A 22,989-nucleotide genomic window follows, 5' to 3' on the forward strand; every position below is an offset into this window, starting at 1 on the left:
GCCAGCATCCAATATGGGCACCAGTTGGAGTCCAGGCTCTACTTCTGATCCAGCTCCCTGCTAATGTGCCTGGGAAAACAGTAGAAAGTAGCCCAAGTATTTGGGCTCCTGCGCCCCCAAGACCCAGAAGCTGCTCCTGGATCTTGGCTTGGATCAGCCCAGCTCCAGCCATTACAGCCATCTGGGCAGTGAACCAGCAGATGGGAGAACTCTCTGTCTTTGCCTCTCTTTCTGTAACTCTACCTTTCAAATAAATAAATTTTTTTAAAGTTGGAAATTTTTATTTAGTTAAATCACTGTGATTCTTTGTTCAATTTGCCACTGTTCATTGTCTATCTCAGAAAAACGACTACCACAACATGACTGTGACTATAAACTTCTAGTTTAGGCCATTGAAGATTAGAGATGGGACTTGAGCACCCCCTTGACTTGCATCCTCTGGTGTATTTTAACAAAAACCAGGAGGAAAAGAAAGCTAGGCATCAGAAGAAATGCAAAGGTAGGTGTAAGGCCTATTAAAGGCTGCTCTGTACAGTGATCTGCCCTCAAAGAGACCCAACAGGCCAGTCCACTGCAGTGGCTTTCAATGTGGAAAGACAGGGCTTCAACAGAAGTCAGCTTATGAAGAGCCCTGGCAGCTATGCCAGTCAAGAGTTGCATCACCGGAAATGGAACTTCCCCAGAGCCAAAGAGCCACAGATCTTGCTGGCTCTAAACTGAAAAGCCCTTCACTTGACCCAGCTTCCAAACCACCACAGCTGAGCGGACGGCCAAGTAGGGTCAGTAACGTTGCAGACAGAACTGTAAATTTCCTGTTAGAGATGCCACCTGCCTTTACCTGGCCAGCTCTCCTCCCAGGCCAGCTAGGTAATGGAAGTCAACAGGGTGCCTTCTGCAAGGAGGTTCACACCTCCCTTAGGATGCACCCCATGTGAGGAGATAGATAGGTCTGGGCCTCATAACTGACAAGACCTTAAAGCCCACCTGATTATTATCAGGCCCCTTCTGTCAGTTTCTATTTGCCTCTCAACCTGAGAACTTATTTGTGGCTTAGATAGCACCTTTCTTAGGTCCTCTAATAATGACTCTGTCCTTTTTTCTAGACTCTGTCTAGCCCACTTGGGGCTTATTCATTTGTAATCATAGCCTCTACTCTTACATTAATGGCTCTGCTCCTGACCTGTGTGTATTGATGGTCCTCTCCCCAACTTAATATTGTATAATTGCTCAGAATTTCTCTACAGACAAACCTCTCTACCTGCAAAAGATGACTGGCTTTTCTCCCAGTCTTGGTTGAGATCAGCTTTAAACCACATCCATAAGATAGTTTTCACAAGGGTCCAGAGACCCCTCCTCATTTCCTCTCCTCTATGAAATCCTCTTATTACTTGGTTAATGCCACTATTAGGACCATTGGTTGCTCCTCTCACCCTGTCTTTTATACTACCATGTCTGTTTAAGTGTTTACAGGAGGTGATAATGGAATGAACCAAGGCCTTCACCAGCCAGGCAGTCAACCAAATACTGTTACAGGGATATACTCGGCTCCCCACCCAGGCGGCAGTGGCTTGAGACATCACCCCATGCCAACAGAGTACTTTGTTGCCCCATGTCAGCAGGAAGTAGTTCTAAAGACAGATCATCGTCCCTCTACCCCTCCTGATCTTTTGGTGCTAATGTAATCCCATAAAACTACTGTTTTATAAAAAATAAAAGGGGGGGAATGTTAGGAAAATGGCACAGTCTTATCTATAGTGTAATCTACACCCTGACACCATCCTAGGCTCTAGCCCCCTGCCATTGCTGGAAGCCAGGTGACCACATGGCCCAACCACTGGTGTCAGCTCCACCCCCATCCTAATGGGATCTGCTGCTTCTACAAAGTTTTAAGAGGCACCTGTTCCTGAACACGTGGCTCTGTCTCTCTCTCTCTGTTTCTTGATCTCTCTCTCACTCCCTCTCTCTTACACTCTCCTTCTCCCTCTTTTCCTTCTTCGCCCCTTCCCTCCGGTCTGTTGGGTTTCCCCCAATTTTAAGTACCTGTTATTAAACTAGATTATATAAAACTAAATGAAACTTTTTCACAAGATTCTTTCTCCTATTATAACTTTCCATAGACTACCTAGTTCCATTTGATTTCCTGAAACAAATTTAAAAATGGGAGTTATATTTGATATTATTGGTTTTGTTATGGAAGATAGTTAATGAGATACTATGAGTACCAACATTTGCTTTCTGATAAGCATTATGCTTCATAGACCTTTCTCAATTCTATACCATAAGTTCTTTCACTATCTCCATTTTCCTGAAAAAAGAGAAAAAGTCTAGGGAAGTGAGTGGTTTACCTAACGCAGCTAACTGATGTAAGGTCAGGCTTCAAAAGCAGATAGTCTGACTTGAGGGTGTTTTCCTATATCCACTATGCTATCCTATCTCAGAGCAAATGACCGAATAATATCTTACAAGTATATGATGGAACAGCTTATGCATATGTTTTATATACACATCAAGTTAATCTCTCCAAAAACAGGCAAGATTAATAGTTACCAACCGTTGATAGATAAAATTGAGATACACAGGGTTAAGAGATAGGCCCATGGTTACCCAGGAAAGTACAATGCTTTTTACAGTAAGAGATGTCTCTAGGAGCACACATTTTTATATTATAAGAAAAATCATGGCTTCTTATGTTCATTTTTTCAGCATTTTCTCATCTGTCTTTACTAACAATAAAACTTTGAAAGAAACATCTGCTACTATATTGGTCTTTCTTATATCTCCCATGTTAAAATGAATGCATGTGTGAAAGTTGTATTTACTAATAATTAATAATAATGTTTATTGTTAATAAGATTACTCAAAAGAATTCCCTTTTTTCCCCTAAAGGATTATTTATTCTACAAAACATGTTGTTTTTCTTTTTTTTTTTTTTTGACAGGCAGAGTGGACAGTGAGAGAGAGAGACAGAGAGAAAGGTCTTCCTTTTGCCGTTGGTTCACCCTCCAATGGCCGCCGCGGCCGGCGCGCTGCGGCCGGCGCACCGCGCTGATCCGATGGCAGGAGCCAGGAGCCAGGTGCTTTTCCTGGTCTCCCATGGGGTGCAGGGCCCAAGCACCTGGGCCATCCTCCACTGCACTCCCTGGCCACAGCAGAGGGCTGGCCTGGAAGAGGGGCAACCGGGACAGAATCCGGCGCCCCGACCGGGACTAGAACCCGGTGTGCCGGCGCCGCTAGGCGGAGGATTAGCCTAGTGAGCCGCGGCGCCGGCCTCATGTTGTTTTTCAATAGTCAAGATCTGAACCCGACTCTGTTAGCAGTTACCAGTTAGTAGTTGTCAGATATGGGAAGACAAATCAAAGGCTTTTGCAATTCCACAACCAAAGTACAACATGGATGATATAAGCACACCTCCCGAATTTCTGAAGTAGCAATTTAAGATTTCTCCACTGTTGTCAAGTCATACATTCCAACTTTCAGATATTATATTTACCACGTATCTTAGCAAACAGAAAAATACTTGATACTAGGAAGGCAGTGAAGTTCTCCTGTGGAGCTTGGGGAACACTAAAAGAACTTTATGTCTTCATCACTTCTATATCCACCCATCCAATAAATATATACTTAGAACCATTTGCTAAACACCTCACTTTTTAAGACTAACTCAAATTGGTCTGTCCTCTCTTCTTTCAAAATAATTAATTGCTCATTTTCTGTGATCTGAAATTATTTTGTTTTATGTAGCTTACAGTTAAGTGTGTATGTTTGTCTATACCTTTATACTGTATATAAAATATATTCATGCCTAGCACCTAGAATAGGTACTACATGCAGTGGACGATCAATCAAATTGATAAAAGAAGAGAGAAAAAGACTAGGATGGGAAGCTCTGTTGGGAGCCTTTAAAGCCACATTAGCAGACTCACATGAGATTCATCTGATTGGTGAAAGACTCACAGGCCACAGGTGGAATCAGAGAATACTTGAAAAATATCTGATGAATGATATGGATCCAGAAGATATAAAGGAAGGATTACAAAAATTCAATAACAACAAACAACCTGATTTTTAAAAAATGAGCAAAAGATGTGTTTTACTAAAGATGACACAAAAATGGCAAATAAGCACCTAAGAACAACAAAACAAACTATCCACAATAGTAAGTGTTGGCGAGGATAAGGAGTAACTTCAGCTCTTATACATCGCTGGCAGTAGTGCAAAAAAAGGGACAATGGACTCTGTGAAGATCTTTATGATATTTATAGCAAACAGGAATTTATATCCAGACTTCATTAAAAATAAAAAACTAGGTAAAGGCAAATATTCCACATCCCCAAATGGAGCAAAAGAACTCAACAGGCAATTACTAGAGTAGGAAATCTGTATAATCAATAAATACATGAAGAGCTGCTCTTACTAAAAATTCATTAGCATGATGAAATCCCATTTTAATCATCAAGCTGGCAAAAACTGATATGAAATATAGATGAATAAATCTGAATACACCAGACAGGGACTACCAAATGGAAAAAGCAGTATTCTCATATACTGCTGGGAGTAATATAAACTGATCCATTCACAGGAAAAACATTGTAGCACCTGGAAAAACTAAAATTTTTTTTTTAATTTATACATGTGAATACGGGGACATGTACAGGAATGCTGTCTGCAGTGAATGCGGTTTGGAAAGGTGAAAACTGGGCCGGGGGGAACTCAACACTAAAGAAGCTGTTCTATAAAACAGTGCTATTCATATACTAGAACAGGATACAACAATTAAATGGAATAAATTAGATCTAAGTATCACAGTGCAAGTAGAATTAAATGACATAAAGCTGAGTTTAAAAAGCAAGATAAAGACATTTTGCCCAACAAGTGTTGCAGACACAGCTGTGTCCCCACTCCTCCACCCTCAACCCGGGTTCACGTGTTGAAGCCCTGACGCCCAAGTGGGACTGTGGAGATAGGGTCTTCAGGAGGTAATTAGGATAAATAAGGTCATCATGACAGGGCGCTAACTGTGGCCTTACAAGATGCGGAACGCTCCCTCTCCTGGCCCTGTAAGGTCACGGCAAGAGGGTTGGCCTTCTACTGTGCTAGGAAGAGAGCCCTCTCCAGGAAGCTCATTGGCTGGCACCTGGATCTGAAATCCCTGACTTCTAAAACTGAGAAATAAGTTTCAGTGGTTTAAGCCATCCTGAATAGGGTTATTTTGTTATAGCAGCCTCAGCAGACTAATACAATATTATAATATTCAAGTATGTTAAAATATATACAACATGGTATCTTGTCTTCATTATGAATGCATACACATGGATTCAACAATCTTCTGAAAGAGCTGGAAGGGCAATACACTAAGCATTTAAGACACCAATCAATTCCAGCGTCTTCAAATTTCCCTTTACGTGATTCAGCCCAACCATCACAATGAAAATATAATTCTCTAAGTACAAATTTGGCTATACCGCAACAAATGTTAACATGGAAAAATAATGTATTAACCCTAATGGAAACTTTAGTAAAAATGGGAATAAATGTTCTCTCAGATAAAGAGAGGTTAGATACTGGTAAAACAGTCCAACTAAGTGTGGTGCTTTTAATGTGTGAATTACTAAACCAGTAAATGAGTCTGACTATTGGTTTATAAGAAAATAAAAGAGCTAAAAAATATATCTCAAACTTAACAGTGGCTCTTAAATATAGACATGATATAGAATGTAGAACTGGGATTAGGGAATTTTACTCTATTTGCAAAATTTCATTTAAGGAAACAAAAAATGATATGAAATATTAACCTGTGCAAATATGAGTGTTCATCATAATACCTTGGCATCTTTTAAATTTCTTTTAAAAACAGAATAAGCATAAGCTGATAAATAAGATGAAATATTTCACCTGGCAGCAATTACCCCTTCTTACTTAAAAGATACAGATAAACATATGGAAAGACAGATGAATGGATGGATAACGCCAGCCAATTTGTGGCTCATATTTACCAACTTCACGGTGATGTACCATTCTGTAATTTTAATACTCAAAAATTACTCTTCAAGCATGTAATATTAGCTCATTAATTCCCATTTACTCAAGAAACAATGATTAGTAGTTGGGCACTGACTGAACATTAGCATAAGTGCTTATGAAATATGGGTGAATAAGGCATAGACTATTTTTGACTACCTCAGCCAAGACAACACAAGGGGAAACTTAATTACAGGACAACACAGAGTGTGTTCTAGGAGAAAGAGGAACAGTGGAGGGGATGTCAGCTGCTAACATTGCCTAGGAGTAGCAAGGAAGCCTTCCCAAAGAAGGGATGTATTCTGAGGAATTCAAGAACAAGTCTGAAAGTTCCAAGGGAAGGCTTAAAAGCCACTCAAATCTGAATTCCACCACCCCTCTGTTTGTTTCCCCAGCTCAAATCTTTCTATAAATTCACACTTATCCCACACTTTTTAAAAGTCACATTCAAACCCAAATGACTCTGGTCTCACCTTTCCAAATTTTTCATCTTCCATGGCTGACAATTTCTTTTTCTGCTTATTATATTCTTGTCTTCTCTCTAAAACACTCATAATTTTTTCATCAGTTAAGTTCCTCCTAAACTCACAGAACTGAGGCCAAAATTTAAACAGAACTCCAAAAATTGTCATCTGTATAAAAAACAAAGTATGTCTCAGATTACAATTTTATACAAATGTACCGATTTAAACTCTAATTCACCATAATAATGGATTAACTATTCTATCTTTAATATACACCATGTTTCCTCTAACTTATTGTCTCCAGACTTCTTGGTACAGTTTAGCTCAGCATATGCTTATCATCAAGGTTTTTTATTACCAATAAGAAACCTTTCTTTAAAAAAATACACTAAACACACTTAAAAGTCACTTTATTCTTTATGTTTCCCTAACCAATTGATTGTATTAATAAAGAATCCATTAGGTCTTTTTAAATAAGAAATTTATGTTTTCTTTTAAAACATACACTAGTTGATCTGCCACACACTCTGCTGCTTTATGCAAGTATTCCAAATATTCAGTTCATCACGGGGAACCCCCCCACCCCACCCCAACCCCTTTTTCTTTCTTTTAGAGAAAGGAAATACCATTTTGCCTCTGGAAAAGCTCTTAAACAAAGCTGCAGATCTGAGAATAAATCTCAAGTAACTTTTAAATGATATAATCTCCCTTTTATGTGAGAGCAAGAAAAGTAACATTTTAAAAAGCAGAATGGTATCCTGGACAAATGCTTTCTATGAGGACACTTTACATTAAGTGATTAATTGTGATATTTATAGAGATAAGAATAGTTGCTCTAATTCCCCTGCCAAGTTTTTCCATTAGTTCCAGAGACCTACATTACTTCCAAGAAGGTAAGACTTGCCACATCAGATCAAGTCCAACATCTTAGTGCTAGGAATGGTCTTTACCTAATGCCCTGGAGAAAAATGGACCATCCCATTAGGCTCCAAGCCAACTGTTCAGGGGGAAAAAAAAAAAAGGAATTTCTAAAAAGTAAATGTTACAGCAAGCAACGAAGTCCAGAATGGGGGCATATTTCATTATTCTTCTTTTCATACATGAATGTCATTAGTAATGCTAAAATTACTTATTCCTTCTAAAATATAGTTTTGTTACTTAATTCTATAGGCAGTATGAAGGTAAAATCTGTCCTGGCAGAAAAAGAGTAATGTCAGACTGGAGATGACAGCAAGACTGAGCAGAGCGGCCGGCCAGCATACAGCTCACCCTCACGCGGGACACTTTACAGCCTGGGAAGGTCTCTAGCTAAGGGCAGCAGGCTGTCCCAGCTCCGTTCAGTAAGGCAAGTGACCTGCCTGGGAAAGCCCGCCGGACTCAGCCCATCCTGAGGGTCCTGCACGTGCTGTAGAAGCCTCTTGGACTGATCTGCACTGTAACCTCGCGCTGGCCTGCCCGCAGCCCCCTTGCAGTGCAGTCAGTACGTGGATCCTCACGTGCTCTGCCTGACTGATCTGGTGAATTGCTAGAGTCCGGCGGGCTTTCCCAGGCAGGTCACTTGCCTTACTGGGCGGAGCTGGGACAGCCTGCTGCCCTTAAGCTAGAGACCTTCCCAGGCTGTGAAGCATCCCGCGTGAGGGTGAGCTGTGTGCTGGCCGGCCCCTCTGCTCAGTCTTGCTGTCATCTCCAGTCTGACACTACTCTTTTCTGCCAGGACAGATCTCTTCTCATCATTCATTCATGTGTTTCAAAAATGCCCACAAAAAACATCCTCTGCCTTCAGTCAGCCTATTGTCCAATGGGAAAGTCAGAAATGAGGAGATTCACTTTGGATTTAGTGTACTAAGTGTTGGGGCACTGACAAATACAAGGGAGAAGGGTGGTTACTGCAGAAGTTCAAGAGGGAAAATAGTAAGGACCATTTATTGAACATCCTTCAGCAAGGCTAGGGGAGAGCAATAGGAGAGGCATGTTATGCGGGTAGTAGACTTCATTCTGAGGGAAGTGTGGAGCAGCTAAAACTTTCCAGGGGCTGGCGCTGTGGCGCTGTGGCGCTGTGGCGCAGTGGGTGAAAGCCCCAGCCTGCAGGGCTGGCATCCCATATGGATATGGATTCAAGTCCCGGCTGTTCCGCTCCCCATCCAGCTCCTTTCTACTGCGCCTGGGAAAGCAGCAAAGGATGGCCTGCGTCACTGGGCCCCTGCACCCACGTGGGAGACCCAGAAAAAGCTCCTGGCTCCTGGCTTCGAATTGGCTCAGCTCTGGCCGTTGCAGCCATTTGGGGAGTGAACCAGTGGATAGGAGACCCTTTCTCTCAACTCTCTCTCTCTCACTGTAACTCTTATTTATTTATTTGACAGAGTTATTTGACAGAATGAGAGAGAGAGAGAGAGGGAGAGAGAAAGGTCTTCCTTTCGTTGGTTCACTCCCCAAATGGCCGCTACAGCCGGCGCGTTGCACTGATCCAAAGCCAAGAGCCAGGTGCTTCTTCCTGGTCTCCCACACGGGTGCAGGTGCCTAAGGACTTGGGCCATCCTCCACTGCCTTCCCGGGCCACAGCAGAGAGCTGGACTGGAAGAGGAGCAGCTGCGACTAGAACCCGGTGCCCATATGGGATGCCGGCGCCATAGGCGGATGATTAGTCAAGTGAGCCACGGTGCCGGCCCTGTCTTTCAAATAAATAAAATAAATCTTTTTTTTTTTTAAAGGAAACATTTTAGGCAGAACATTGACATAATTGACATATAATCTGAAAAAGATTGTTCTGCCTGCCATCAGCTGGATGGTTTGGAGAGAGCCCACAGACAAGGAGTTCTGGTAACGAATGTGAGACATACTGTAGATCTGAAGTAAGGTCAGGGTGTGGAGTGGGGGACAAGTGAGTAGAATGACAGGCAACAAGGAGGCAGATGGGCAAGTTTTGGGGACTGGTTAGATATGGGGTAAAGACAGAAACTTGAGCATGGCACTCAGATCTTTTGCTTGCAAACCTGGATAGGAGAGGACACCATTCCCTGAGCTTCCTTAGCAAACTGGAGGAGTAACAGACTCAGGGAATGAGGCCCCAAATTTAAATTCTCAATTTTAGATACTCCAAGGTCCATCTAGAAGATTTATCTGGGTCTTGGTTTTAGGAAATCAGGTAGAAATTTTCGACTAGAGAACTCCAATAAAAATCATTGGCTCTAATCCCTGCAAGTGTGCAGGAACTAACCAGTATCAGCAGCTCTTGACATTCACTATAAGGCTCAACGTCTTTGATATAAATGGGCAAGCTCTGGTCTCATTTAATCAGCAGACCGAGGCTAAGCTAAGTGGTCTCTGAGATCTTTTCATTAACAGATGCTACAATGTTGGCACCGTATTCTCTTTCTCCAGCACATCCTCAATCACTCCTCCATATTTTTGCCTTTTTAATGCATAATTTGGATTGAGAGTCTACTTTCATTTCCACAGAGGACTTAGAACACAGTTGGCTCACGAATGAATGTTAAGGAATAATGGTCTTTTTCCATGCCTAAGGGCAATCATACCCTAAATCTCTGTTTCATGTCACTTAATTCATGACAAGGCCTTCCTTATTACCCCTATTATAATTTATTTTTCTTAATCATTTTTTAGGAACAACATCACTAAAAGGCTTTTCAAAATGCAAATAAATTATGTTCACCAAGTCAATGTTTTCTATTATTTATCTTAGAAAGAAGTAACTTGAGCAGGTTAACAGGCATGATTTTCCTTTCATGAGTTTGTGTACTTTGTTGGTTGGGTACTTAAATCTCCTCTCACTTATTTTATGAGCTATGTGAATATCCAATCTTTGAAAATATACAAATCTTAGAACCCACATATTTTATACATTTTTGTGGTAGCAGATTTTAAAATAGAAAAATGAATGGTGGGAAAGGAAGGAGGAATTAGTTGGAGTTTTATAGGTTAGAAACAAAAAATGGTAACCATGGAAAGTCGAAGTGTAGAATTTATTTGCTGCACATTGTCATAAACAAAATAGCACACGGGTTACTAGTTTCTTACATTTTGGTGGCATATGCAAAGATTGTTTACATTAAATAAATTTCAGTATTGGGACTATTGGAACCTTGCCAAATATGAATAATGCAAAAGCTTTGAAAGAATATCTAGATTGTGAATCTATTTTAAAATATGCCAAGCCATATGCCATGATCTCTTACCTGTGCCTCTCTAAATACATATAGTCCCAACTCCTTCCTATGTTCAATAATCTTCTGGGCTTGCTCTACTGGAATGTCAATTTGTAAAGCTGGAGGAATACTGGAGTTAATAAAGCAGTTGATTATAGTTGTGATCTTCTCCTGGATCATGGACTCATCACAGTGAGAATGGCACAAGTCCTGAAGAAGGAGGAGGAACGACAGAATAATACATGATCTACATATTACGAGAACAGTTTGTGGAGTAGTGTTAACATGTATTTCAATTGATACACACATTTTAACTGCAGGTCAAGAGGGCTCTGACTAGGACATGTCAAGGCTATCCTTAAAAATCAGAGATTTTCTTTCTCTTGGATTTGAGAAGTCTAAAACTTTGACATATGAATCTTACGTAACCAGATGTCATTTAATCCTGACCACTGGTTGCCCTATGCAAAGGAATAGCTTTAGCATCTTCTTTGATTCATTTAACAACTGCACACTGAGTGCCTGCTATCTGCCAGACACCAAGCAGAGCCTTTAAGAAACAGTCCCTGGGCCGGCGCTGCGGCTCAGTAGGCTAATCCTCCGCCTTGCGGCGCTGGCACACCGGGTTCCAGTCCCGGTCGGGGCGCTGGATTCTGTCCCGGTTGCCCCTCTTCCAGGCCAGCTCTCTGCTGTGGCGAGGGAGTGCAGTGGAGGATGGCCCAAGTGCTTGGGCCCTGCACCCCATGGGAGACCAGGAGAAGCACCTGGCTCCTGCCATCGGATCAGCGCGGTGCGCTGGCCGCAGCGCGTCGGCCACGGCGGCCATTGGAGGAAAGACCTTTCTCTCTGTCTCTCTCTCACTGTCCACTCTGCCTGTAAAAAAAAAAAGAAAAAAGAAAAAAAAAAGAAAAAAAAAAAAAGAAACAGTCCCTGCCCTTAAGGATTCAGTCTCTATTGGTTGGAGGAGATGAGTGAAAACACGCTACTCCAATTCTGGAGAGTTAATAAATGTTATGACAGAGGTATGCCAAGGGCAGGTTCCTAGAACACCAGAACAGACACCTAGCTCAAACTATGGGTAGATGCAGAGGGTTTCTTGTCCAGATGTTAAGTTCAACAGCAAGTTGATTTAGGCTCAAAAAGCTGAGCAACACAAGCAGGCATGCTGGTGAAAAGGTGTGTCATTATACATCTTTTAATCTCTATATTGTTCCAATTACCCCAAGACATACTCCTCTTTATGAAGTACTTAAATATGAGTACACAGTGGTGACTGCCAGGGGCATCCTCTGATCCACTTTTTTTTTTTTTAATTTAATGAACATGAATTTCCAAAGTACAGCTTATGGATTACAATAGCTTCCTCCCCCCCCCATAACTTCCCTCCCACCCACAACACTCCCTTCTCCCACTCCCTCTTCCCTTCCCATCAAGATTAATTTTCAATTATCTTTATATACAGAAGATCAATTTAGCGTATATTAAGTAAAGATTTCCACATTTTGCTCCCACACAGAAACACAAAGTGTAAAATACTATTTGAGTACTAGTTATAGCATTAATTAAACACCTAAGAGTAATTGTGTATTAATTACAGAGTTCAACCAATAGTTTTAAGTAGAATATAAAATGCAACTTTTGTATTGTTGTGGCTTCCCGCCCAACCTCCCTCCCTCCCGTGGCCCACCCCTCTCCCACTCCCTCTCCCATCCCGCCCTTCATCACGTTTCATTTTCAATTACCTTCATATACTGAAGATCAACTTAGTATATACTAAGCAAGGATTTCAATAGGCTGCACTCACACAACCGAACCAGGTATAGGGTATTGTTCGACTAGTAGTGCTGTTTTTGAGTTTCATAAACACATTAAGGACAGAGATCCTACGTGGGGAGCATGAACCCAGTGACTACCGTTGTTGATTTAACAGTTGACACTCTTACTTATGATGTCAGCAATCACCCGAGGCTCTTGCCATGAGCTGTCCAGGCTATAGAAGCCCCTTGAGTTCACCAACTCTGAATTTGTTTAGTCAAGGCCGTATCACAGTGGAGGTTCCTTCCTCCCTTTAGAGAAAGGCGCCTCTCTCCTTGATGGCCTGATCCTTCTGCTGAGGTCTTGTTCACCAGGATCTTTCATTTAGATTGTTTTTTGCCACCGTGTCATGGCTTTCCATGCCTGTGAGACCCTCTGATCCACTTTGTTGGTTGTTGTTGGGGAAGACTGAATTGTCTTGGAATAGTTAATAATGACATAAACAGTCAAGTGCTAGCCAGTGTGGCTGTCCAGAGTTTATGTCCTTGCTGTGTACCTTTCCCCTTCTTGACAGATTTCTACCTATGGCGTTCAGGTTGGATTTAATTTATTAGTGTTGTTCTGCATCCTCCCTGGGGAGCAGAGACTTCCTGTGCTTTACTGCCAGTTTTCTGCTTGTTTTTCAGGTTTGTACTACAAGGTTTAATAACAAAAATAACTTTTTGGATAAAAATAATTCCTATATATTAAAATGATCCAGTTTTTTTTTTTTTTTTTTTTTTTTTTTTTTTTTTTTTTTTTTTTTTTTGACAGGCAGAGTGGACAGTGAGAGAGAGAGACAGAGAGAAAGGTCTTCTTTTGCCGTTGGTTCACCCTCCAATGGCCGCCGCGGCCGGCGCACCATGCTGATCCGATGGCAGGAGCCAGGTGCTTCTCCTGGTCTCCCATGGGGTGCAGGGCCCAAGCACCTGGGCCATCCTCCACTGCACTCCCGGGCCACAGCAGAGAGCTGGCCTGGAAGAGGAGCAACCGGGACAGAATCTGGCGCCCCGACCGGGACTAGAACCCGGTGTGCCGGCGCCGCAAGGCGGAGGATTAGCCTAGTGAGCTGCGGCGCCAGCCCTATTTTCTTTATTTTAAATAGTAAATAAGGAGGTAACTTAGGTTGAATTATGGCATCTCTCTACTAAAGATGTTGTTTCCTAAATAACTAGAAAGCAAACAAATTTGGAAACTTCTAACTCTAGGCCAGAAATGACTAAATATCTATTAAATACCCAGTGCATGCTGGGTATTATATTAGCTGTCTTAAGAATACTGTTAAAGAAAGAAAAATTCTCATTCCTGCCATGTAAAACTTTATGTATTGTTTGGTATAGTTATATGTGAAGAAAGCTTAAGATAAATCTTACACTATGCAACAGGTAGCACTTCTTATTCAATTTAGCATCACTTCAGAAAAAGCCCATTTATACCACCTGTGTTCCATGTGTTACTAAATGTGCATCTTTGCCATTGTTAGTGAGATTATCTTATATAATTATTGGTGAGCCTGTTTTTTTTTTTAATTAGGGGAGAGTGCAAATGTAGTCACCCACTGCCACAAATTATGCAGTCGAGTTTCCCCCACGTGGGGAAATTGCAAGGGTCAGCACATCCGGAGTGCACGGATGAGCCTCGCCGTGGGAAAACCACCTTCGTGATCATGGTGTTTCCCCTGCCAGGTAAGTATGAGCCTGTTCTATAATTAGGAACATAAGCTGTGAAATTAAAAAAAAATTATAAACTGATGCAGCTTTAATTTTGAGTGAAGGGATATAATCCTAATTAATTTTTAAAAAAATTCTTCTGCCCTAATGTACCATTAGCCTAGCTAATTCTTTTTTTTTTTTTTTTTTTTTTTGACAGGCAGAATGGATAGTGAGAGAGAGAGACAGAGAGAAAGGTCTTCCTTTGTTGTTGGTTCACCCTCCAATGGCTGCTGTAGCCGGCGCGCTGTGGCCAGCACACCGCGCTGATCCGATGGCAGGAGCCAGGTGCTTCTCCTGGTCTCCTATGGGGTGCAGGGCCCAAGCATTTGGGCCATCCTCCACTGCACTCCCTGGTCACAGCAGAGTGCTGGCCTGGAAGAGGGGCAACTGGGACAGAATCTGGCACCCCGACCGGGACTAGAACCCAGTGTACCGGCGCCGCAAGGTGGAGGATTAGCCTATTGAGCCGCGGCGCCTGCCAATTCTTTCTTAGTAGTAAGGTCTCTGCTTCAGCACACTTGGCACTAATAAGCTTCCTGTGATTTCCTCAAGCCTCAAGAGATGCCCCTGCTAGTTGTGCTCCCTCCGCCTTTGCACTAACCATATCCTTGTGACTTCCTTGTCTATTGCTCATTGTTCCTCCCTTGGCACTGCCTTGATCACAGTCATGTCCCCAGGAGTTAGCCTTGTCCTTGTGAGATGCTCAACAAATACTCGTGGATGAAAAGCACTGGGACAGGGGCTGGTGCAGTGGTGTAGCACGTTAAGCGGCCGTCTGCAGTGCTGGCATAATATATCGGCACCGGCTGCTCCACTTCCTATCCAGCTCCCTGCTAATGTGCCTGAGAAAAGCAACAGAAGATGGCCCAAGTCCTTGGTCCCCTGCACCCATGTGGGAGACCTAGAAGATTATCCAGGCTCCTCGCTTCAGCCTGCCCCAACCCTTGCCATTGAGGCCATCTGGGGAGTGAGTAAGTGGATGGAAGAACTGTCTCTCTGTCTCTCCTTGTCTCTCTGTAACTCTTCCAAATAAATAAATAAATAAATCTTAAAATAATAATAAAGAAAAGCATTAGGACAGTATTGCGTAGAAGGTAAGACCTTAAAGAGAGGAAGGCACAGAAGACTCATTAAGACTTTGCCGGGTGGAATGCCCTGCATCTGGCAAACTCTCAAGACCTGATGCAAACAAACATCACCGCTTGTACTGAAGCTTCCCTGGCCTTCTGTTTACCCCACCCCCGTGATTCTCCAACTCTGTGCAAAAACTACACCTAGTCAGCACACGAATCAGAATGAATGTATTGCATAATATTCTTCTGCTAGCTCCCTCCCTCCCTGGAGGAGGGCAACATGTTATATTCACATTTTTATTCCTACAATCCAGCATAATGCCTGGAACATGTGTTACTTAATAAATGCTTATTGAACAAATGTACTCCTATAGCACAATCTTTAGTTGTGCAGCATATTTTGAAAATACAGCTACCTGGGACCGGCGCTGTGGCGCAGTGGGTTAAAGCTGCGGCCTGCAGTGCAGGCATCCCATATGGGCGCCGGTTCGAGTCCCAGCTTCTCCACTTCTGATCCAGCTCTCTATGGCCTGGGAAGGCAGTAGAAGATAGCCCAAGTCCTTGGGACCCTGCACCCACATGGGAGACCCGGGAGAAGTTCCAGGCTCCTGGCTTTGGATCAGTTCAGCTCTTGCCATTGCAGTCATTTGGGGAGTAAACCAGTGGATGGAAGACCTTTCTCTTTCTCTCTCTCTCTCTCTCTCTCTCTCTCTCTGGCTCTACCTCTCTCTGTAACTCTGACTTCCAAATAAATAAAAATAAATCTAAAAAAATACAGCTACCTAGTATTTTAAGTCCTTCCTGCAATACTCTGGAAAAGATATTAAAATGGAGCTCAAGTGCAGCTTTGAAGGAAAAACAATCGTAAAACCAAGAAATGACTGTGTGGGTCCCAACCCTGCTTCCAATTCCAGCTTTCTGCAAAATGTGCAGCCTGGGAGGCAGCAAGTGATGGCTCAAGTACTTGGGTCCCTATTATCCCTTCGGGAGACCTGGATTGTTGAGTTCTAGGCTCCTGGCTTCAGTCTGCTTCAGCTCACTCTGTTGTACAAATTTGGGAGGGAACCAACAGATGGAAGGTCTCTGTCACTCTGCCTTTCAAATAAAATGAAAACACATAATACATACATTTTAAAAGAATTTTTCCATTCTTTAGAATGAAAAATCGTCTTTCTCAATCTGCTGGTTTATTTATAATCTAGTAGCTTTGATTACTATTGCTACAAACATGGTTAAGAAAATTCCTATAAAGAGATCTTGATTCTCTGTATATACCAAATATCAGTATCTTCAGAAAAAAATGTGTATAATACATGTAAGATACATAAGAAATACAACTCTCTTCAGGAGGGTTCTCAGTAGATCATAATACATGTTATTACCTTAAAACCTAATACTATCATTTCAGGGATCTCTCGTCCTCTTCCCCTATAATATTAAATGTATCTAAGCACTGCACAATAATCACTTCAATGTTTACACATTGGTATGAAGAAGATGGCAATACTGGAATTTCTTATATCTAAGTTCATAAACTTATAGTTAAGGCTTAATAGTGTTAACGAATTTCCTTCTCAAGAAGAGGTGCTTTTCTCCAGCTTCCAATACAGTACCTTATATTTTTGTACTTCTTGCCAAAAAAGTACCCCATTTCCCAATAAATCTCCTTTTAGAGCCACAAAATGTTGAAACTGTTTGGCAGTAACTGGATTCAATAACGCTTTACGAAAGGCAATTATTTCACAAGATGAAGATATCCATTTACTCTCCACAGGCTGTCCAAGACAGAGAACACATAAAATTAGCATTGTTCTAAAAAGTAATAATAAAGTCATTCATTAGGCTAAAAATTACCAATTTCTATCGCCCTTAATTTTAGCTGTTGAAATTTGTGGGATGGATATAACAGAATTTGGCAATTTTCCCTATTGTATTTCTCTTCTTTTGTCTTCTTTTTATGGCAACTTTTTTTTTTTTAAGTAGAGAGTAAGAGAAATGACTGGACAATTAAGAACATGTATCTGCATTATGTAAGAATGTTAACAGTCACTACAGTTTATAATTGGGTCAAAAACTACTTTTTGGTGCACAAAATGATTTTTGTTCTTAAACTGAACAAAAGAATCATCATGCTATGATCATATATTACATTATTATTACATATATATTAATATATACATATAATTCTTCTGCCTTTTAAAAAGTAGAAGCAGTTTTTAAAGAAAAAATCAAATCTAATTCAATAGTGAAAATAGAAATTTACTTAGCCTTCACTATAATTCTATACTGGAAAGATTATTTTTAGGAGAGACATTTAAATGTTAAATAATTTAATAGAAATGATTATGATTAATAGTTAAAAAGATTACTAACATATTTAAAAACAATAAAATTTCTCTTAAGGATTTACTTATATAACATACAAGTGAGAAGTACCCAGGGTGTTTTAGTAATGCTTAAAGATATTTTAATTTTATTTTATATCTTCATACTTTTGAAATAGAAGTATTCACTTTTTTACTTAAACTATTTAAAACCACATACTCAACTTCTGTAACCCCGTAATATGAAAAAGCGTAGGAAACGGATTTTATTGAATTTACTGAACATACTTTAGTTTTATTGAGGGTCCCCACAGCTGATTTTAGTATACAGATATGGGCTTAGGAATAATAGTAACAATTAAAATACAAGAAAAATAGCCATTACTGACAATGCATAAAATAAATTCCTTAAATCAAATGTGATCATTAATGGAAGGGATTCAGTGTTATTTAAAAAGTGCCATAGGAACATGGAAGGAGCAACTAATCCAGCCCAGAGAAGTAAAGCCTGTATGTGGAGGGCTTTAAGGATAGAGCCTGAGTTGGAAACTGAAGCATGAAGGTCACCTCAGGCAGTCTAGGTGAAGGGGATGCTGCTAACCCAGATGCCATGAAGAGATGTCCACCACTGTGTTAGTGAGGCACATGTCATGTTCTCTGCACAAAAAGCTAAGGCTTTCAGCATATGGGACATATTAAAATTACAGCCCTATAAATAGAAACAACTATGTACTTCGAGTGTTTACTTAAAAGCCACTCAACAAATAATGCTTTAAGATCTACTTCTTCAGAAACTAAAACTTAGTAATTTAACTAAAACCTGTAATTTAAATAGAAAATAATATATAATGATCATTATATAAGACCTGTCTACTTAGTATTTCAGTAAAAAAATAACAAAAGACAAACATTTAAAAAGTTTATTTCCTTTCAAGAGGAAAATTTAGACAAGGGCATCCTAACAGGTAGACAGGCACACTCCTCTAACATTCAAATAAATTTTTATCTTAGTTTGCCAGTTTGACATTCGTTCACATCCTGCAGAAGGGTAAGGACACAAACTTGTAGGCTCCTACAAGTTTTGCTTGGTAGGAAGAAAAATAGGTAATTCCTGGTAAGGGATCATGTTACTGTGGCTTTACTAATCACCCAAATGATAGTTTCATTAGTTCACTGAAGCAAAAATGTAAGGGGATAATGTAAGAAGAGCTATTCTGCTGGTTCTGCAGCATGCCACTCATTCTGCTGGCATACTCCACTCTCAACAATAAACTACCTTATGCTGGAAGGAACAGCTTATCTCAATAAACCATCACAAGCAGAATCAAGAAATATCTATTTACTTAAAGGCCAATCATGCATTCTTAAGTGTGAGCAGGTCAAATTCTTCTCCACAAACAGAGCTCTGGTAGAGTCACACTTTCCCCCCAGTCCCACTTGCTAATTAAGAACAGAATTGGTGGTCAGCTCGTGGTTTAGAAAGCAGTGTCCACGGTGCTGTGCAAAAAGAAACTCTTGGCAAAAGAAAGGTTAGGAAAAATAATACTTCGACAAATGAAACTCATAAAAGGAAGAATAGAACAATTACTTGCCTTCCAGACCCCGATTTTCCTTTCATGCTTCTGCAGTAAAAGCTCTTCTGCTATGTCTTTCATCTGTATCTAAAAGCAAAAGCAATTATCTTATTCTGTTTACCCAGAATGGTTAAGGTTTTAATTATTTACTCATTTAATAGCTTTTAAAAATGGGGTAGGGGTGGGCATTGGCACAGTGGTTAAGGCACCACTTGGGTCGCTTGCTGGGGTTTGAGTCGCAGCTCTGCTCCCCACTCCAGCTTCTTGCTAATGCACTCCTTGGGAGGTTGCAGGTGATGGTTCAAGTAGTCGGGCCCTCGCTATCACGTAAGGAAACCTGGACTGAGTTCTCAGGCCCTGGCTTTGGTGTGGCCCAGTCTCAGCTGCTACGTGCATTTGGGGAGTGAATCTGAGGAGGGGAGATCTCTCTGTGTCTCTCCCTGTCTCTGCCTCTCTGCTTTTCAAACAAATAAAATAAGTCTATAAAAAAACTGTTTTAGTGAGGGGAAGGTCAGCTTGAATAAGACAGAATGCAGTTCAGGAGAAAGAAGATCAGAATAGGGATAGAAGCTCCACAATCAGGTCTGTGGGTGAGTGACTCAAATTCGCTAATAGCTTCTTCATCGGCAAAATTGAGACAACACCTGACTGTATTGTCCCAAATGCACAAACTAGTTTCTTTCTTTTTAAAAAAGATTCATTTATTTATTTGAAAGGCAGAATTACAGAGAGGCAGAAGCAGAGAGAGAGAGAGACAGAGAGAGGTCTTCCATCCGCTGGTTCACTCCCCAGGTGGCCTCAACGGCCACAGCTTGGCTGATCAGAAGCCAGGAGCCAGGAGCCTCCTCCAGGTCTCCCACATGGGTTCAGGGGCCCAAGGATTTGGGCCATTTTCCACCGCCCTCCCAGGGAGGGTAGAGAGCTGGATCGGAAGTGGAGCAGCTGGGACTCAAACTGGAGCCCATATGGGATGCAGGCAGGCAGCGGCTTTACCTGCTACACCAGAGTGCCGGCCCCAGAAGCCAGTTTCACCTATGTTCACGTGGGAACTGAACCTGGACAGATAATTATGGTTTTCACAGATTTTTGTGCTATTTTCTGGCCATATGCTTCCAAAACAAATTTTAAAAGAGTAAGAAGTTAACTTTCAACACAGAAGGTAACACAGTAAAGCTGGCCCTTAGGATCCCTAGGTTCCATCCCTGCACATCCAACCAACTGTAGACCAAAAATATTCCGGGGGACAAACACTGTGTCTGTTTTGAATACTTACAGACTTTTATTCGTCTCTAAACAATAGAGTATAACAAAAAGTTCCATGGCATTTACATTGTATTAACTATTGTAAGTAGTCTAGGGATGATTTAAAGTGCACCTACTCGGGAAGAGGTGAATAGCATACATGTAGATTTGACATCTTCCAGCATCCACAAATCCTGCTACCTGTTGGGGGTGGTCCTAGAACCCAGGCCCTTCAGATACCAAGGGATAACTGTGTTTCAAGAGCTATTGCCTGCTCGTAACCGCTTCCCTTTCTTTGGAGCTGCTCCTGCCAGATCTTTGCTGTGTGTTCCTACCTCCATGTCAGTAGCAGGGAGACCCCGGAACTGATCCTGAGAGCCAAGGGGCAGAATCACTGGGGCTGAGTCTCTGACAGCCGCAACAGAGAGCAAAGGTCTGAGAATTCTCACTGGGGCTCCAGGGCTGTTCTGGCACCCATCTTTTCTAACGCTTGGGTGTCAACTCTTCCTCTAAGCGGGTGAGATGCCCCAGAATGGTTTTTATAATAAATGCTCACTCTTTGATTTTGTCTTTGGCTTAAGGTTGCCAGAAGCAGTTGATTTTGCTGGCCACCCAAAGAATGCTAAGGAAATGACTGTAAGTTACAATAAAAATCACTGTGGCAAACATAATAAGAAATGTGGTGAATAATAATAGTGAGCCAATTGTCCTTTTACTTGGCTGAGGACAGAGAACTGGAGTTATGCTGAAGAAAGGGAATGGGGAAATTTGAGTTTTCCCAGAGTTTATTTCCAAGAACTTTGTGCCTAAACCAAGTTGGCTCTTCTCCATCCTATAAATGTTGTCTTCTGCACTGGACTGTGTTTTACTAACATATGCTGCTCAGCTCAAAAGACTAAGGATATTACAAGACAAGTTGGCCTCAAAATGTCTGACAAACTGAATATAATATAGGGGGAAGTTTTTCATGCTCTTCTCGAGCAGTATTAATGGAATATGTCTTGGTATACTGAAGTCCAAAATGACGTGTTTTCTGACCCTTATGTTATTTTTTTATAAAGATCAAGTTTGCCTGTTCTCAGCCATGCAAGTGACATTTTAAATTATTAAAACTAATACTTGGTTCATATAAAATTAAAACAAAAGAAAATCACAAACCCATTTTACAAAGTAAATCCTTTTCACTCCTCAAATCCATTCCCAGGAGGCAGATTCTATTATACCTCTTTCCTTAAACACACACAAAAGACAGATGAGCAGAGAGAAGGATGGATGAATGGATAAAGAGGTAGATAGACAGATAGATATGCAACTATAAAGAATAGAACTAAAAATGGTGGGATTATCTTCCGTATATTGTTCTGCATCCTGCTTGCTTCATTCAATAAATAAAATCTTTTGTATCAGTACATGTGGAAATTTCATTTTTATATTTTAATCCAATTTTATATGGAAATCTGCATGGTTTTCTATAGTATGGAATTATCACTTAGTTATTCTCCCATATTATATGCAGTGAAAGTCCTTGTGTATTATTAGCCATTTATGTTAATACTTAATGATATTAAAGATAACACCATTTTGGGGGCTGCTGCTGTGGTGTAATAGGTTAAGCTTCCACCTGTAGTGCCAGCATCCTAAATGGGTACCAGTTCGTGTCCCAGTTGCTCCTCTTGTGATCCAGCTCTCTGCTTATGGCTTGAGAACGTGCTTGGGCCCCTGCACCCACATGGGAGACCAGGAAGAAGCTGCTGGCTCCTGGCTTTGGATCAGCTCAGCTCCAGCCATTCTGGCCATTTCAGGAGCAAACCAGCAGATGGAAGACCTCTTTCTGTCTCTCCCTCTCTCTGTCTGTAATTCTCTCTCAAATAAATAAATAAATCTTTTTTAAAAGATAACCACTTTAATAGATAACATTTGAGCTTTTGCTGTGTGCAAGCCCCATGCTAAGAAACTAAACAAACATTAATTTCATGCCATTTTCACAACAAATAGCAATGACTATTATTAGTCTCATTTTTCAAATGATGAAACTATTTATGAAACTGGAAAGTGGTACAATTAATATGTGGCAGTGGTGAGATTAGAATTTGGAAAGTTTGGGGCTGGTGTTGCAGTGTAGTAGGTAAAGCCTCCACCTGTGATGCCAGCATCCCTTACTGGCGCTAGTTTGAGTCTCAGCTGCTCCACTTCTGATTCTGTGCCCTGCTGATGCACCTGGAAAGCATCTGCAGATGGCCTAAGAACTTGGGCCCTTACACCCACGTGGGAGACCCAGAGGAAGCTCCTGGCTCCTGGCTGCAGACCAGCCCAGCTCTGACCATTGCAGCCATCTGGGGAGTGAACAAACAGATGGAAGATCTCTCTCTCTCTCTCTCTCTCTCTCTCTCTCTCTCTCTCTCTTTCTCTCAATCTCTGTCAACTCTGCCTTTCATATAAATAAATAAATTATAAAGAATTTGGAAAGTTTAATTCCATGCTTTTTTAAAAATTTCATTTTCATTTTTACTTAGTTTTTTTTAAACAGATTCAATGTGATTTATAGATTCAGTTCTAAGAACATAATGATATTCCCTTTCTCCCTTCCTAAATGATTTTCTTCTTTAAAAAATTTTTAAAGGTCAA

General features: G+C 41.1%; 1 protein-coding gene and 1 non-coding gene across 9 annotated transcripts in view; both read right to left on the reverse strand.

The window, feature by feature from the left end:
* RGS22 (regulator of G protein signaling 22) overlaps nt 1–22,989 on the reverse strand; it is a 145,673-nt gene that overhangs the window by 8,805 nt on the left and 113,879 nt on the right. For all 8 annotated transcript variants that reach the window (XM_089336388.1, XM_089336386.1, XM_089336385.1 and 5 more), the window contains 4 exons: nt 19,141–19,209; nt 16,838–16,999; nt 10,676–10,855; nt 6,492–6,650 (listed from right to left, as the gene is read on the reverse strand). In XM_089336388.1, the coding sequence (XP_089192514.1) occupies nt 6,492–6,650; nt 10,676–10,855; nt 16,838–16,999; nt 19,141–19,209 (570 nt within the window). The remainder of the gene's footprint in view (nt 1–6,491; nt 6,651–10,675; nt 10,856–16,837; nt 17,000–19,140; nt 19,210–22,989) is intronic.
* LOC127490885 (U1 spliceosomal RNA) lies at nt 13,972–14,132 on the reverse strand. The gene has a single exon (XR_007919274.2). It is a non-coding gene; the product is annotated as a U1 spliceosomal RNA (small nuclear RNA).

Source organism: Oryctolagus cuniculus, chromosome 6 (assembly GCF_051225735.1).
Source record: "Oryctolagus cuniculus isolate XC-2025 breed Fujian yellow rabbit chromosome 6, ASM5122573v1, whole genome shotgun sequence".
NCBI lineage: Eukaryota > Metazoa > Chordata > Mammalia > Lagomorpha > Leporidae > Oryctolagus > Oryctolagus cuniculus.